General features: G+C 41.7%; 2 protein-coding genes across 2 annotated transcripts in view; one reads left to right on the top strand and one right to left on the bottom strand.

Moving 5' to 3' along the window:
* The window catches only part of LOC105709473 (ankyrin repeat domain-containing protein 18A-like), a 43,028-nt gene extending 40,262 nt beyond the window's left edge, over positions 1-2,766 (top strand). Inside the window, exons 13-14 of the mRNA XM_064373444.1 lie at positions 915-1,126; positions 2,531-2,766. Coding sequence (XP_064229514.1) covers positions 915-1,126; positions 2,531-2,696 — 378 coding nt within the window. The 3' untranslated portion in view covers positions 2,697-2,766. The remainder of the gene's footprint in view (positions 1-914; positions 1,127-2,530) is intronic.
* Positions 2,767-3,266: 500 nt separating this feature from the next.
* LOC105709464 (ATP-dependent 6-phosphofructokinase, muscle type-like) lies at positions 3,267-6,019 on the bottom strand. Its single transcript, XM_064373455.1, is given in 3 exon segments — positions 3,267-4,851; positions 4,853-5,997; positions 5,999-6,019. Coding segments are annotated over 3 exon segments (2,337 nt in total). The 3' UTR covers positions 3,267-3,680.
* Positions 6,020-17,827: the final 11,808 nt, after the last annotated feature.

The following is a 17,827-nucleotide window of genomic DNA, read 5'->3' as shown; positions in this document are numbered from 1 at the left end:
TATCTTTGATGCTGTACCAGAGTCAGGCTGAAAAATAAGCCTTTGATATGAGTTAATGAAACCTATTGATGAGATTTTATAGTGTGTAGGGTGTGACTCCCCAGGCCCATAAGATAAGAATTGGGGCAAAAGAAAAAAAGATCAGAGTTTAGTCCTCAATATACATCTGTCAGTATGTTAAGCAGTGAGGGAAAGATTTTTTTAATATATATATATGTTTTACAGACTTGATGCTAATGGAAAGGACAGGTTTATATATATAAATATATATGTATATTTATTTATATAATAATTATACAATTTTTAATTTAATATAATATAATATATAATTATATAATTATATATAAACACTATATGTATAAAAACACTATGTATAAACACACTATAGAGTATTTTCTCTGCTCCTCTTATAGGAATTTGCTTTGTAAAGTTTTTTGGAAAAAAGTGGTGCCTGTTTGTCCTTTTAAATATTTTAATTTCCATTATTATTGTAACTAAATTGATCTTTCAGAGTAATGATTTTCATTCTAGTGTCACTTAGTTATTAAGGCCAGTTGGCATAAGACTATTAGAAAAAGAAAATTGTAATTTAAAATTATATGATGCTTTTGAATTGGTCTTAAGCTACATTGTTCAGTTTTTAAAATTTTAAATGGATTCTATTATTTTTTAAATGATCAGATTACATGAATACTAACATAAGAATGATTTCAAATTTTTATAATTCAGATTTAATTCTTAATTCCATTATCAGTTTAGATGAAATTGCTGATAAATGTTTTAAGCATCAGCTTCTTTTTAAAAAACATATTTATAATTGCTTTCTGAATCACTTACTCTACATAAAAGGCAACAAATATAGACTAATTAGGTTATAATTGTTTTAAAAGTATGATTTTTTTTATTTGTTTTAGAAACAAGCAGAATATGAAAAACACTTAGAGCAGTTACAAAAGAATAATATGACTTTAGTAAATAAAATAGACCTCATACAGAAAGATGCGAAATATCAGTTCTCCAAAATGAAAACTGCTTATGAAGAGGTTACTACTGAATTAGAAGACTATAAGGAAGCCTTTGCAGTATCATTAAAGGCTAACAGATCCATGTCAAAAAAATTAAAGACGTAAGTCAAAACATAGACTTGTAGAAAATCAACTGGGCTCATTAACTTGCCATGAAAGCATACTTTATAGTGAGACAACTTTATGAGATTGGTAGGAAGTGAAAGCTACCCTGATGGTATAATTTTTGAAAATAATATTAGTAAATAAACTTACATTTAAAATGTTAGCCAAGGACGGTTTCTGTCTTTTTTTTTTTTTTTTTTTTTTTTTTGCTTTTGTCTTTTTTGTGGCTTTTTTCCCCTGGAAAATCTCATGTATTTACTGTAATCTATTAGTCTTTTAGCATTTTTTAAGCTTTATAGTCAATAAAGTGATTTTGTTATAAAATTACTTGTCAGAATTCTTCTAAATATAAATATTAATTTATTTATTTTTGGTAGATCGCAACCTAAACCCAAACTGCCCAAACTACTACAACTCTGGGCACATCCTGGCATTCAGTAGCTGAACTTTCCTGATTGTGATCTTTACTATTATCACTAGAGGGCGCTTTGAGACAAACTATTCTGTATAGTTTTTTCCGTGTACCGGAAGGCATCCTTGTGAAATAGGGAATGATTATCCTAAGGATGAAAGTGTAATTTACAAAGTCGTTAAAAAAATAACACCTTGGTCAGCCTGAAGGGGGATCTGTGGAAGAGAGAAAGCGCTGGCCCCATCTCCAGTGCCTTGGTCACAATGCTAGTGACTAATGGCCTTCAGAGATGCTTTCGTTCTTTTTGATTACCAACCCAGCCATCCAGTTCTCCCCTAGGAGTTCTTGCTGTGACTTATTCCTCAGTGCCAAATGCTTAATTTTTCTTAAATAATGGATGAAAGGTACAAGGGTGGTGAAAGTAAATGTTTGAAAATACATTTGGAAGTAGTTTTTAAAATCCTGAAACTGGTTTCCTAAATATAAATATTTCTAGCTTTCTTTTCTTTTGTTTCTTTTTTTTTAAGTATATAATTTAAAGAGTACAACATGATGTTATGATATATTTATTCATAGAGAAGTGGTTCTTATAGTCAGGCAAATTAACATGTTCATCCTCTCACAGTTACCTTTAAATACAAGTATTTCTAATTGCATCCTCAGAATCTTACAGGTAGAGCCTTCTAGAATGAAGCAAGTGTTACCTGTTGAGCCGTACATCATTGATAGCCATTTCTCTTTCCTCCTTACTTTGTTTGAATTACTTATTCAGTAGGAATCTTCTTAGAAACACGTGTACTTTTTTAGAACAACTTTTGAATTATACTTGCTTACAGCAGGTATGCTCTCACATGTCTTTGGTGTTAAAACACTGTTTTATGGGTAATTTGGTTTACTCTCATGGCAACTTTTTAAAAAATGCAAGTCATTTAGATCATTTAAGAAAAAATAAAATACAAAGCATTTGTTTTTTTTTCTATCTTTTCAGATCGAATAAGATAATCACAAGAGTCAGCAGCGTGCTCGATATGGAGATAAAGCGGATGACACATTTTCTCAGCACTCTTCCTGTGAGGCCAGACCCAGAGTCACCTCGGGTTGGAAATCTTAATAGTATGGGTCTCCACAGAAAATATATTCCAAAAAAACCATAAATATCCCTACTTTAAGCCCACAGACTTCAAATAACAGCATGAAGGACTTGACCAAGCTTAGTTTTATTACCTTTCCTCTTTTGGGTTTTGTTTTTAATTTGGTGAAATGCTCAGTTGTTCGATTGACTTATACATGTTAAGTAAAGATTGTAATTAGCTGTGTTAATACAGGAAGGAAGTGGAGTGCTTTCATTTTCAAGAGATACTTATTTGTTAACTTTATTTAATAAATGTAACTAAACTGACACATTTTAAATTTATTTAAAATCTGCATTTAAGTTAGGTTTTAGAAATTGCTGTTATTGCCTGATAACCGACAGTGTACTTGGAGATGCTGTGGGTTACTTTCTAATTGATTGTAGTTGGGCTATGGTTCATACCTCCTTTTTGTTTGTTGGTTTGTTTTTTGAGATGAAGTTTTACTCTTGTTGGAGTGCAGGCTGGAGTGCAGTGGCACGATCTCAGCTCACTGCAACCTCTGCCTCCTGGATTCGAGCGATTCTCCTGCCACAGCCTCTTGAGTAGCTGGGATTACAGGTATGCGCCACCACACCCGGCTAATTTTGTATCTTTCTTTTTTTTTTTTTTTCCCACAGTGACCAGTTGGCATTTATTAGTGTAGTTACAATTTGTCACCATAGTAAAAGTAGTAGAGGAACCAGGACTCTGTTATCACAAAGAAATAAATAAAGCTTATTTTTCGGAAAATTCTAACTGAGTAAGTGATATCTAGCAGTAGTACTAGAGGTGTCAGCCTTGTGTGACAGATGAAGCTGGGGTAGAAGTCATGTTAAATTCTACCTAAAAGGAGCTTCCATCCAGTGTCCCCTCTTCCAGCTCCTGGCCAGAACTGATCATGGCTGCAAGGTACAGAATAAAAGGAAACCTAATGAAAATCATAGCTAAAACACTGACAAGATGTGGATTTATCAGGGGGTGAGCTGACCATGATCAGGTAATCTGTTCCCCTCACTCCAGAGAGGTTTAGACGCCAGCTTCCCCACACCGCTTCCGACTGATGTGCTCCAGATGGGCATGGTCTGAGGTGTCCAAGTCAATCTCATACTTGGCCAGGATTTTGAGGATGGGCCTCAGTTTCAGCCACCACTGTTCCTTGGGGATTCGATGCTCAAAATCTGTCTGGTCCTTCAGCTCAGCCACTGGTTGGAAGACCAGAGCCCTCTTACGCATCCCCAGAACACAGCCAGAGTCTGGAGTATTGGCAAAAATCCGCCCATTACGGTAACTCTCTTTGATTTTCCCAGACATCCAGTTCATAGCCTTGGTGCCCATCTTAGTGGCAAAATTCCTATCAAATGGAGTTGGGCTCCCACCCTGCTGCATGTGACCAAGCACATTCTTCCTGCTGTCGAAGATGCCCTTTCCCTCCTCGGAGTACAGGTTGAAAATGAAGTCAGTGGTATAGTTCTCATTGCACTTTTCATTCCTTAACACCAAGCCCCTTTTCACAGTTGTTTTCATCTTTTGCACCAGATGTTCAACCTGCAGGTCTCGAATGGTGAAGGGCTCCTCAAAAATGTAGGCAGCATCGGCCCCAGCTGCCAGTCCAGCCATGGTGGCCAGGTAGCCACAGTAGCCACCCATAGTCTCGATGATAAACACCCGACGCCTGGTGCCAGCTGCTGGCTGCTTGATGAGGTAACAGGTCGTGCAGATAGTATTGAGTGCTGTGTCAGCCCCAATGCTAAAGTCTGAGCCAGGGATGTTGTTGGAGACTGTAGCAGGAATGACCACAAATGGGATGCAGAGCTCATCAAACTGCTTCCTGCCCTCCATCAGTTCCAGACCCCCTATGTACGCCTCAAAGCCCCCAGTGATGACAAGGCCCTGAATGTTAAACTTAGTTATATTGGCACTGATCTGCTCAAAGCTCTTCTTGGGTAGAGTCCTTTTAGTCCCAAGTTTAGAAACACCTTGGCCAGTCCAGCCCCCAACATAGCTCCAGCCAGCTTCCTCTATCTGCCTCTTGGCCAGGCCCTCGAAACCATCATGGACAACAAGCACTTGGTTGCCCTGGATGAGGCCAATCCTCACAGTGGAGCGAACAGCAGCATTCATGCCTGCAGCCGGAGCCCCCACGTTCATCACAGCCACTGTGTGTGAACCACTCTTAGATACCGGGGGGTCTGACATGAGCTACAAGCTTGTACACCTCCCAGTTGTTCATGAAGCTCTGGCCTCTCAGCTTCATGGCTTCATCAAATTTCTTGTCATCCATGGCCCTGGTCACATCTTTAGTCACCTGGACACATTCCATGAGGGGCAGGTGCACAGCCTGGTTCCCAGAGAGGCTCACTACACAGGCTGGGGTATCTGGAGTCCCCTCCAAAAGTGCCATCACTGCTTCGACACCCATCCTGCTGCCCAGAATTCTGTCAAAGGCCGATGGCGTCCCACCCCTCTGCACATGCCCCAAGACAGTGACCCGGGTGTTGTATCCCAAATGCTTTACCACCAGATTCTTGATGTCTTCTGAGGTGATTGGTTTTCCATTCTTGTCAATTGCACCCTCGGCCACAATGATAATGTTGAGACGAGAACCACGGGTCCTTATCTCGCTGAGTCGGCGACAAAGGTGTTCCTCCCAGTCATCATCTGGTGGACATTGAGGAATAAAAACCCAGTCGGCCCCAAAGGACAGAGAGGTAACAAGGGCCAGGTATCCACAGTGGCGGCCCATCACTTCTAACGCAAATGTCCTCTAGTGGCTCTGAGCAGTGGTAGTGATGGCATCTACAATTTCTATGATCTGGTGTAGGGCAGAGTCAGTGCTAATGGTCATATCAGTGCCACGGAAGTCATTGTCAATTGACCCAACCAGGCCCACAATGTTCAGGTAGCTGGACTTCGTAGCCTCCTCATCTGTGATCTTACCTGCTTTCTGGAGGTCACTCAACAAGTCACTCCACTCAGAACGGAAGGTGTCAGCCCCAGTGAGGCTGCCATCACCCCCAATGACACAGAGATTGGTGATCCCACGTTTCACCAGGTTGTAGGCAGCTTGGAGTCGTCCTTCTCGTTCCCGAAAGTCCTTGCACTGGGCACTTCCAATCACCGTGCCTCCCAGCTGAAGCATCATCGAAACGCTCTCCCAGGTGGCTTCCCTGATGTGATCACCACCATCCACCAGGCCTTGATAACCCTCATGGACAAAGAAGACAAGGGCACCGGTAAAAATACCAACTTGAACCACCGCCCGGACAGCAGCATTCACACCTTGGGCATCTCCACCGGAAGTTAAGACAGCGATGGCTTTGCCAATCCCCAAAGTTTTGGCTGCCATGGTGCTCTTCACGGGTCATGATCCACTCTTTTAGTCTTAGCTCTCCTCCGCCGCTGCTTTCTTGCAGATTGTCCTTGGGAAAGGGGGCTAATTTTGTAACTTTAGTAGAGATGGGGTTTCTCCATGTTGGTCAGGCGGGTCTCAAACTCCCCACCTCAAGTGATCTGCCCGCCTCAGCCTCCCAAAGTGCTGGGATTACAGGCATAAGCCACCATGCCCAGCCACCACTTTGAAAATTTCTTTGCACCGTCTCAAATTTTCTATCCATAATCACAAGTGAGTGGTGGGCATCCAAACACTTAACCACATATGGATGTTTATTATTTAATAGAATCCAAAATAAATACTTTTTTGAATTAAATAAACATCAAACACTAAATGATTTATTTCCATTGTTATGTTAAAAGCTTTGTGCTTTTCTTATGTAGGAGTACGTCCTTTATTGCTACTGGATTTAAAGCATTTTTATTTCATCTTTTGTAGCATGTATCTATTGCTGGGCAATTTTACAAGTTTTTGAATTATTAAATCAAGCACTATTTGCATTTTTTAAATGAAGCTCACTTATCTCTATCTTGCCATCACTTGTATGGTTAACAACTAAGGTGGCAGTGATATCAAGTCTTTTAAAAGCAGCTACGGCCCAACAGAATCAATTATATTATTCCAATTCAGAATTTAATGCAGAGCCACACAGGGTATTCCCATCTCCCCTGGACTTGTAACAGGAAGCTTCCAATTCAACCATGTGATTTCACTCGTAGTGAGATTCCATTTCTGGGAATCCTAAAATGTATCCAACAATAACAAGCTGTGTCAGTTGTAGAGCTGATAAAGAAAAAATATGTAGTTTAACTATGCTTGACCCATTTGAATATATTGTCTCATGTTTAACTATTTTTTGACTAACAAAAAAATTCTAAGAACCTGGGGCAGCGGCACACACCTGTAGTCCCAACTACTCGAGAGGCTGAGGCAAGAGGATGGCCAGAGCCCAGGAGTGCAGGGCTGTAGTGCATCCTGATTGGGCCTGTGAACAGCCACTGCACTCCAGCCCAGACAACACAGTGAATCCTGTCTCTTAAAGAAAAAAATTTACAAAAACCGTACAACAATTGTTTGAACAAAAGTAAATAAACAGCAACTAGTTTTGTGTGTCATTGTTATTAAAATATTCATTTAGATCAGTACACATTCATTTACAGTTTCCATGGTGATTTCATAATCTCCTTAATGCAGAGAAAGGTGACAATGGCTTGTGTTAAATGAAGTTTCGACCTTGTTTTGTTACCTGGCCTCACATCCTCACAAATCACAGAACAAATCTCAGGTTTCTTGGCATTGCAGCCAAATAGCTTAAAAGGGAATGAACTAAATGACGTTATAAGATTATTTCTGGCTGATCGATTTTATCATATTAACTTAGTTTTATGTTTCTACAAAAAAAAATGACTATCAGAGTCTAAGTGCTTCAGAGTTATGAGATTATATGACTGAGCACAAAAAGAAAATGTTAAACACTTCTGTAAATTGTTAAGCATGATTCCAATGTAAAATATTCTCATTAATTCTTACCATAAAAGTCAGGTCATGCATCATTTTGTAAGATGATGAAAGAATGTATAGATGCAGATATAATATGAGAAAAGTTTTGAGGAAATATATTTCCTTAACTAATTTTTTTGGGGAGATGGGGTGTTTGTTTTTAGTATTTCTGGATAAGTTGAAAGATCACTTATTTTAAACTCAATGTAGTAGTTCCAAGGAACACATGGTTTCCTTGTGGGGCATTGGTTTGTGAAATCATGTTAGACTTAATAAAGTAGACTGAAAAGCAATAATCTATCAAGAGCAAAGACACATCTCTATAAGCCTTAAAGATAATCCCTGCAGAACACCTTGAAAGAGTTCTTTACTATTATTACTTTTCAAGATGGAGTCTCATTCTGTCACCTAGGCTACAGTGCAGTGGCACAATCTCAGCTCACTGCAACTTTCGCCTCCTGGGTTCAATTGATTGTCCTGCCTTAGTCTCCTGAGTTGCTGGGATTACAGGCATGCACCACCACACCTGGCTAATTTTAATATTTTTGGTAGAGACTGGGTTTCACCATTTTGGCCAGGCTGGTCTCTAACTCCTGACCTCACTCAAGAGATCCACCCACCTCGGCTTCCCAAGGTGCTGAGATTACAGACATGAGCCACCACGCCCGGCTAAGAGTTCTTATAAGAGTTGTTGTTTACAAAATTTTTAGAGTTACTGAAAAAGATGCCTTCTAGATTTGCTAGGAATTGAATTACTTGCACTAGGAGAACATCAAAGAATACTAGAAAAGGGAGTAAGCTACTATCTAAATTGATAGAAAGGATGGGGTTTTTTTTGGCTAAAACAATAAGATGTTTAGATTTTTAGGCTATGATTCTAGAAAGCAACATGTTAAAAATAAATAGGCTGGGCACAGTGGCTCACACCTGTAATCCTAGCACTTTGGGAGGCCAAGACGGGTGGATCACTTGAGGTCAGGAGTTCGAGACCATCCTGGCCAACATGGTGAAATTATGTCTCTTTTAAAAATAAAAAAAATTAGCTGTGCATGGTGGCATGTGCCTGTCATCCAGCTAGTTGGGAGGCTGAGGCAGGAGAATCACTTGAACCTGGGAGGTGGAGGTTGCAGCAAGCCAAGATTGCACTACTGCACTCCAGCCTGGGAGACAGAATGAGACCCTGTCTCAATAAATAAATAAATAAATAAATAAAATCTAATTCTAATATAAAAATGGTTTTTTTAAAAAAGCATCAACACAGAACTTTTGTGCCTATCTTTTTTATTTGCAAGGTTTTAACATTTTGGACTATTCCTACTGGAATAGTATGTTTTAGTGTGTTTCCTTTCTGGAAACACACAATCTCCCAAGATTAACTCAGGACAGAATTGAAACCCTGAACAGACAAATAATGAGCTTCAAAATGGAATCAGTAATAAAAATCCCACCAACCAAAAACCACAACCACAACAACAAACTCTTCATCAAATACATTCACAGCTGAATTGTAGTAGACATACTTTTAAAATGCTACCAATTCTACTAAAATTATTCTAAAATAATTGAGGAGAGACACCTCCCTAATTCATTCTATGAAGCCAACATCATCATCCTGATACCAAAATCTGGCAGAAACACTATGCTAAAAGAAAACCTTAGGCCAATATCTCTGACAAACACAGGTGCAAGAATTCTCAGCAAAATACTAGCAAACTGAATCCAGCAGCTTATTCAAAAGCTAATTTACCATGTTCAAATAGGCTTTATTTTTGATCGTGGAATGCAAGATTGTTTCAACATATACCAATCAATAAATAGAATTTGCCACATAAACAGAATTAAAATTAAAAACTCTGCTATCATTTCAATAGATGCAGAAAAAAAGCTTTCAATAAAACCCAACATTCCTTCATGATTTAAAAAAAAAAAAAAAGCTCGACAAACTAGGCATCAAAAAAAAATCACTAAATAGTAGGAGCTATCTGTGACAAATGCTTAGCTAATGTCATCCTGAATGGGCAAAAGCTGGAATCATTTCCCTTGAGAAATTGAACATGACGATGGCACTCATTTTTACCACTTTTATTCAACATGGTACAAGAAGTCCTAGCCAGAGCCAACAGGCAAGAGAAAAAACTAAAAGTCATCCTAATAGAAAAAGAAGTCATCAAATGATCTCTCTTCACTGATGATTCTATTATATGCCTGACAAAAACCCTAAAGGCTGTGCCAAAAGCCTCCTGGAGCTGATAAACAATTTCAGTAAAGTTTGAGAATACAAAATCATTGTACAAAAATCTGTAGCATTTGTATACAATAACGGTCAAGCTGAGAGCCAAACCAAGAATGCAATCGAATTTACAGTAGTCAGAGAAACAATATAAAATATTTAGGAATCAGATAACCAGGAGGAAATGGTCTGTACAAGGGCCGCTACAAAACATGGCTGAAAGAAATGAGACACAAAATGAGCAAGTGAAAAAGCACTCCATGCTCATGGATTAGAAGAGTCAATATTATTAAAATGTCTGTATTGCCCAAAGAAATTTAGGGATTTGATGCTAGCCTATCAAACAACTAATTTTAATTTTTCCAAAATTAGGAAACAACTATTTCAAAATTCACATAGATAGAACCAAAAATGAGCCTGACTAACCAGAACAATCCTAAGGAAAAAGAACAGAGCCAGGTGCATCACATAACCCAACTTAAAACTTTACTGTGAGGCTACAGTGACCAAAACATCATGTTACTGGTACAGAAAAAGACATATAAACCAATGGAACAGAATAGAGAACCCAGAAATGAATTCACATACCTACAACTCTATAGTCTTTAGCAAAGTTGGCAAAAATAAGCAATGGCAAAAAGAGTCCTGATTCAATAAACAGTCCTGGAATAACTGGCTATCCACATGCAGATAAATGAAACTGGATTCCTATCTGTAACCATAAATAGAAATGAACTCAAGATGGACTAAAGACTTAAATGTAAGACCTCTGACTACAAGTTCTGGAAGAAAACCTAGGAAATATCTTTCTGGATATTGGGTTTGCCAATGAATTTATGGCTATGTCCTCAAAAGCAATTGTAAGAACAACAAAAGCTGACAAGTGTGGCCCAATTAAACTGAAGAGCTTTTGCACAGCAAGAGAGACTGTCAAGAGATTTAACAGACAACCTACACAGTGGAAGAAAATATTTACAAACTATGCTTACAACAAAGGCCTATTATCCAGAATCCATAAAGGACTTAAACAAATCAATAAGCAAAAAATAAATAACTGCATTAAAAAGTGGGCAAAGGACACAGACAGATACTTTTTATTTAAAGATATATAAATGACCAGCAAACATATTACCAAATGCTTATCATCACCAGTAATCAGAGAAATGCAAATGAAAACCTCAATGAGATACGATCTCACGCAAGTCCCAGTGGCTTTTTTTTAAAAAGTAAAAAAAATAAATAACAGATGTTGGGGAGGCTATGGAGAAAGGGGAACACTTTTATACTCTTGGTGGCAATGTAAATTAGTTTGGCTACTACGGAGAGCAGTTTGGAAATTAAGAACTAAGAACTACCATTGGATGCAGCAATTTCATTACTACACTAGTTAGTTACATAACTAAAGGAAAATACATTTTTGTACCAAAAAGATGCATGCACCTGTATGTTGCAGCACTGTTTACAATAGCAAAGACCTGGAGTCATCCCACATCCAAGGTAAATTGAAAATCCGAGGTAGATTGGAAAATCCCATACACTGTAAAATACTATGCAGCCATCAAAACAAAATTATGTCCTTTGCAGCAAGATGGATACAGCTGAAATCTCTTATCCTATGCTAACTAATGCAGCAACAGAAAACCAAGTATCTCATTTTCTCACTCATATGTGGGAGCTACACATTGGGCACACATTGTCATAAAGATGGGAACAGTAGACACTGGGAAACAAGAACGGGGAGGGACAGAGTGGGCCAGGGTTGAAAAACTACTTATTGGGTCCTATGCTCGCTACCTGGGTGATGGGTTCAGTTGGACTCCAACCTCAGCATCCCTCATATACCTTTGGAAGAAACCTACACAGGTGCCACCTTAATTTAACATAAAAACTTGGTACAATTTTTGGGAAAAAAAACAAAAAAGTTATACTTTACTGTAAATGGAAAATAAAAAATGTACTTTAAAGAAAAATTTTTTGAAGTAAAAAAATGGATTAAACTTCTATAAAGAGCATAGTTTTTCTTTTTCTTTTTTCTTTTTTTTTGAGGCGGAGTTTAGCTGTTGTTACCCAGACTGGAGTGCAGTGGCGCGATCTCGGCTCACCGCAACCTCCGCCTCCTGGGTTCAAGCAATCCTCCTGCCTCAGCCTCCCAAGTAGCTGGGATTACAGGCGCGCACCACCGCGCCCAGCTAATTTTTTTTTGTATTTTTAGTAGAGACGGGGTTTCACCTTGTTGACCAGGATGGTTTCGATCTCTTGACCTCGTGATCCACCCGCCTTGGCCTCCCAAAGTGCTGGGATTATAGGCGTGAGCCACCGCGCCAGGCCAAGAGCATAGTTTTTCTAAGAATTTCAAAATAATGCATTTATTGCAAAATATGACTTTAGTTGTTTCTTTTGTACTAATAAAACACCACCTGTCTGAAATTGTGTATGCAATAGACCAATATTAATTATATTTTTATCAGATTAATCTAAACAGCATTACACAGATACATTTTCTATTATCTAAATTTAAAATAAGTAGAAATTTTGTTTTTTTTTCATTTTTTAAAATTTAAGCAGCCCTCAAGTTATGTCTAGTTACTAAAAATACTAGAGACTACATGTTGTGATATATTATCCTCATGATAATGTCTTTTGTTTAACTTAAACATTATCAATTTTTTTACTTATTTTAGACTCAGTTGGACTGTGAAGAACAAATAATTAGAGAAACAAATAAAGAATGTTGCTGTCTGACCTGCCCGGACCCTCATAACTTGGACCTCAAGGCGTGACCGAATTAGACCAGATGAAAGAGGAGTTCAGGCTTTATTGGAGAGTCTCTGGGCGGACTGGACTCGTAACGGGGGAAGAGTCAGCAGTCTCGCACTGGCTTTCTCTGTTTGGCAGTTTTTATAGGGGTAGAAGGATTGGGGGAGTGGGAGAGCTGATTTGGCAGGTGGCAATAGGTCAGGTTGGCTGTCGGGCGGCGGGGAGGGGGGATGTCTGCCGGGCGGAGAGCTTGTCGGGCCGGAAGTTACTGGAGAGCTGATGGGGCGGATGGTGATTGGTTCAGTCTGTTGCCCGGCCGGAAGGCTGCTGGAATCGGGCCGAGCCAAGGCGGTAGACAGAGTGAGATAAGGGATTGGGCGGGGGGGATGTTTGCCGGGAATTGGGCCGAGCCAAGGCAGTAGACAGAGTGAGATAAGGGACCCTCCTTGCGAGGGAGGAGGGGCTTTCCTCATCCGGAAGTTAGGCACTTTCCATGTGGGGGGGGGTGCCCAAAGGTCCTCCACCAGACATTCTCAATTCCTTAAAGAGGAAAAAGGGGCGGCGGCTTTCTTTCTGGCTACTTCCTGCTGATTTTGGGCGGCGAAAGGGGAAAAGGATAAGGAGTTAGGTTGGCTGGAGGAGGCTAGGGGTCTGGAATGAGTGGCTGTAGTAGCATTTGATTAACTGTGGCCCGAGTAAGTTCTTGGAAGCGCCGTTGTAGAAACTCCTCGTTCAGCAGTGAGCAGGTCTAGAGCTTTTCGGTTTTGCAAAGCAACTTGGGCTACAGAAGTGATCTGTCGTTGGAGGGATGCTAGGGACTCAGCAGAGTTATTAATAGCGGCTTGGAATTGCGAGGTTAGGAGAGCTAAGGCTTGGTGAGAGTGGCTTAGTGCTCTGCCCCCTAACCCAGCTGCCAGTGCTGAACTAGCAAGGGAGAGGCCTACGGCGAGGGGCAGAAAGGCAGCCCGGTGGGTGCGGTGATGTGGCATTTGTTGTATTTGAAATTTGGCTGGGGAGTAGATAGTCAGTCGGGGAACTAAGGTTACTGGGAGGCATAAGAGAGTTGGTGGCAGGCTATTATGGAGAGTTTTTGTTAGGGTTTTGTTATACCAGAAAAAGGTTCCCTGTGGGGCTGTTAAATTAGTAGTTACCGGTATGGTCTGGTTACAGTTAGAGTAGTTTTGGCCTACAGAGTAGCATATTGGCAGCTGTGTGAAATCAGGTGGAGTATAGAGACTTACCTCCTTGATGGGAGGGAAGGGAGAAGTGGAGGCAGATGTCTTGAGAGGGAAGGGATAGGGAACAGCAACAAAAGGGGTTTGTCCCAGTGAGGCGCACATGAGGCACGAGGTTGGGTTGGTTAGCCTGGAAAGGTTGGCTAGTGTAATGCCTTCCTTAAGGAAGGTGAGCCAGGAAAATGGAGATGACTGTGGCTGTAGGTGGGTAGTTAAGGTTTGTTCCTGTTGTTTTATGGTGGTATGGACTTCATGTACTGTGCGCTCATATGCTCGCCATATGTATAGATGGGAAGACAGATAGGAGGTAGTGTCAGTTTTATATATTGATGCCTTTTGGGGAGATGTCTAGCGACTATCCCAAGGGTCAGTTATCATAAGGGAGAACTGGGTGGAACCAATTATGGTATTTCCTTCTCCATCTATATTTGGAACAATTTTTTAGGCGAGAGGGGTGATTCTGCGCTCTTGTGGCTGGGTGGGTGGAACACGTGCCCTAAGTGCACCCCATGCAGGAACGCCAGGAGGTAGTTTTACATTCTCTTGTTTGACTGTGCTTAAAACAGAGTAGAGGGTATGGGTAATGGATGTTGTTAAACCTGGTAAAGTTTAGATAGATGGTGGTGCTGCACCCTGTTGAGGGGCAGTTCGAGGTTGCAAGGAGGTGATTATGGCTGTAGGGGGGAGTGTTACAGATGAAGGTGGTCTTGGTATAGTTTTTAGTTAGGTAGAACTTTTATACATAAGGGGTGTGGCTGCTAGACTTTGGTAAGTTTGATAGAGGGCCAGTAGGAACAGCTTTCTATAGTGAGGGAGATTCATGGGGGGGTGCCTTTTTTACCTGGGACAGGTGGATTTAAGATTGGACTTCAGCAATTTTTATGGCTGATGGGGTGGTAAGGATGACGGTGTATGGTCCTTCCCATCTGGGGGTGAGGGGTTTTGGGGAGAGGGATTTGATAAAGACTGAGTCACCCGGAGATACCTTTTGGGTAGTTTTGGATGACTGGATGGGTTGGGGAAGAGAAGAGTTGGCGTGTTTCCTGAGGATGTTTTGAAGGAGGGTGAAATAAGGGAGGTAACTATTTAGGGGTGTGACATTGGGTGATGGGGGAGTTGAAAGTAGGAAGGGGTGACTGTATAGCAGCTCAAACGGGCTTAGCTGTGATGGGCCTCGGGGGCTTGCTTGTAGCCTGGTGAGGGCTATAGGGAGTAAAGTGACCCAGGAGTGGCGGAGCTTAAGCACAAGTTTGGTTAAATGTTCCTTGATGAGGCCATTGGCCCGCTTTACCTTACCAGAGGATTGAGGATGGTAAGCAGTGTGTAGCTTCTATTGGATTCCTAGAGAGGTAGAAACAGCATTAATAACTTTAGAGATGAATGCTGGGCCGTTGTCAGATTGTATGGTAGCCGGGAGTCCGAAGCGTGGTATGATGTCCTGGATAAGGTGAGTGGCTACTATTTCTGCAGATTCAGAGGCTGCGGGGTAGGCTTCGATCCAGCGTAGTTGATGAAGCTGACGCCGAGGATGACAGGAACCCTGGGAGTTGGTTTTTGCACAAACAGTGCAAGAGGATTGGACTTCCTGTATTGTATTAAGGAGGTGGTGGGGGGTAAAAGAGTGGGCTGAGGAACTGGTATAAAGCTTTAGGTCCGATGTGGAGTGAGTTGTGTATGTCTTGGATTATTTGGTACCTTTGTTTTTCAGGGAGAATAAGGAGGTTATGTTTGAAGGCCCATTTGTTTTGGAATTGAACCTCGGGTGAGGACTGAAGGTTGGCTAGTTTAGTGGGGGAATATTGAGGGTTGTAGGTTTTGGAAAGGAAGCAGAGGGTGGCTGGAGGGGCCTTTTCCCTTGCTGTGGCTCTGGCAACTGAGTCAGCAAAGGCATTGCCTTTAGCTACAGGAGTAAGTGTGGATTGGTGTCCCTTGCAGTGGATGATTGCTACCTTGCTGGGGAGCTGGATTGCCTGAATAAGCTGAGAAATGAGCTTTCCATTGAGAACAGGGGTACTTTTAGTGGTGAGAAAACCTCGTTCTTTCCATATCATGCAATGTGTGTGTGCAATCAGGAAGGCATATTTGGAGTCTGTGTAGATGTTTACTGCTTTTCCGGTTGCCCAGACTAGCGCCCGAGTGAGAGCGACTAATTTAGCTTGCTGCGAGGTAGTTCCCAGGGGTAAGGGCTGAGTTTCAATGATGTTAGTGTCTGTGACGATGGCATAGGCAGCCTTTTGGGGTCCTGGGGTGTTAAGGGTTGAATTACTGTTGACGTAGAGGGTGACTGAGGCTGTTGGTATTGGCTGGTTAGATAAATCTGGGCGCGGGGACTGGCTGAATTTAAGAATTTTTGAGCATGAGTGTTGTGCTGGAGGTTTTGAGGGGAGAGGGACAAGAGTGGCAGGGTTTAGTGGAGAGCAATGTGAAAGAGTGATAGCAGGGTTTGGGACTACTGAGTGTACAGGTATGACGGTTGCATTGATGAGGCGGAGATTTTGGACTAGTTTATACTGGCTAGAGGGTTTTTGTACTGGCAAAATGGGAGTATTACATGGAGAGTTAACTGGGATTAGCAGACCTTATTTCTTTAACTTTTTTATGATAGGGCGGAGGCCTAGTTGGTGAGTTTTGGAGATTAGAAATTGAGGACAGGCGGGAAAGGAGGTAGGATTTTTTTTTTAGGTGGATGCGTACTGGCTGGTGATGGGAAGCTACAGTTGGAGTACTGGTGTCCCAGACTTGGGGACAGACGTCAGGGAGAAGTTGGGTAGGTTGGCAGGAGGTTGGTGGGTCTGCAGCAAGGGAGAGGAGGAAGGCATTGGCGTGAGGAAAGACGATAGTAGCTTGCAGTTTGGCCAAGATATCTTGTTTTAGGAGAGGCACTGGACATGAGGGAATGACTAGAAAGGAGTGTATGAATATAGAGGAGTTAAAAGAACACATAAGTGGGGGGTTTGGCTGGGAGTGGAGGGGGTTCCATTAATTTCCATGACAGAGACCTGGGAAGGGAAAGGTTTTCCAGAATAAATGGGAAGTACAGAGTAGGCAGCCCCCTGTGTTAAGCAAGAAGGAGACACTTTTACTCGCTACTTTGAGCACGACCCTGGGCTTAGCAAGGGTAACCAGGTCGGAGAGCCAGGGCCCTGCTAGTTGTCCACTAGCCCTAACAGTTCTGGGAATGGAGAGTTTTGGATGTCTGGCTCCTGGACAGCACGAACAGGTTCCAGGCCTCCAGTGACCGTCCCCTGTTGTCCAGTATGCCGATCCGGAGAGACCGGGACCCTGGATGAACTGGGGCAGTCAGACTTCCAGTGTCCCATAAGCTGGCAGATGGGACAGGGCTTGGTGGGTGGACGAGGCTGGGGACAGGCCTTAGACCAGTGTTCTTTTTTTTTATATTTAAAACACGCACCTGGAGGAGTGCGGGAATTGCTTTTAGGTTTTTGGTTTTTTGCCGGCTTCAGGGCTGCCACTAGAGCTTGGGTCTGTAAAGTGACCTTCTGCTTCATTCGGGCTTGGCGGGCTGCCTCAGCTGTGTCTTCCTTAGCATTAAAAACTTTAAAGGCCATTTTCACCAGGTCTTGTATGGGGGGTTTCCGGACCTTCCTCCACTTTTTTAGTTTTTTCTGGATGTTAGGGGCCGATTGAGAGATAAAATGGGAGGCTAGGACAGTGGCCCTATTCTGGGAGGCAGGGTCTAGTCGGGTGTAACGGACTAATGCTTCCTGCAAGCGGGTGAGGAAAAGGGCAGGGTTTTCATCGGGGAGTTGAGTGACTTCCTTTAATTTGTTATAATTTACGACTTTGTTAGACACAACATCCATGCCCCTGAGGAGGTACTGGATTATGCGGTCCTTCTGGGGTATATTAGACTTATGACCAGCCTGATAGTTCTACTGAGGGTTTTCATTTGGGACTACTTTAGGGCTTAAAGGGACCTGGTTATTTATAGCGTGGTCCTTATCTGCTTGGTGTCTGGCTGCAGCAAGGATACGCTCATGCTCCTTCACTGTGAGTGTGGAGGTACAGATAACGCGGATGTCATGCCAAGTGAGGCTGT

The sequence above is a fragment of the Aotus nancymaae genome, unplaced genomic scaffold (assembly GCF_030222135.1).
Source record: "Aotus nancymaae isolate 86718 unplaced genomic scaffold, 86718_ANA_hifiasm-v0.15.2.pri h1tg000009l, whole genome shotgun sequence".
Taxonomy (NCBI): Eukaryota; Metazoa; Chordata; class Mammalia; order Primates; family Aotidae; genus Aotus; species Aotus nancymaae.
Note: the sequence above shows the minus strand (reverse complement) of the source record. Positions and strands in the feature narration are given on the sequence as shown.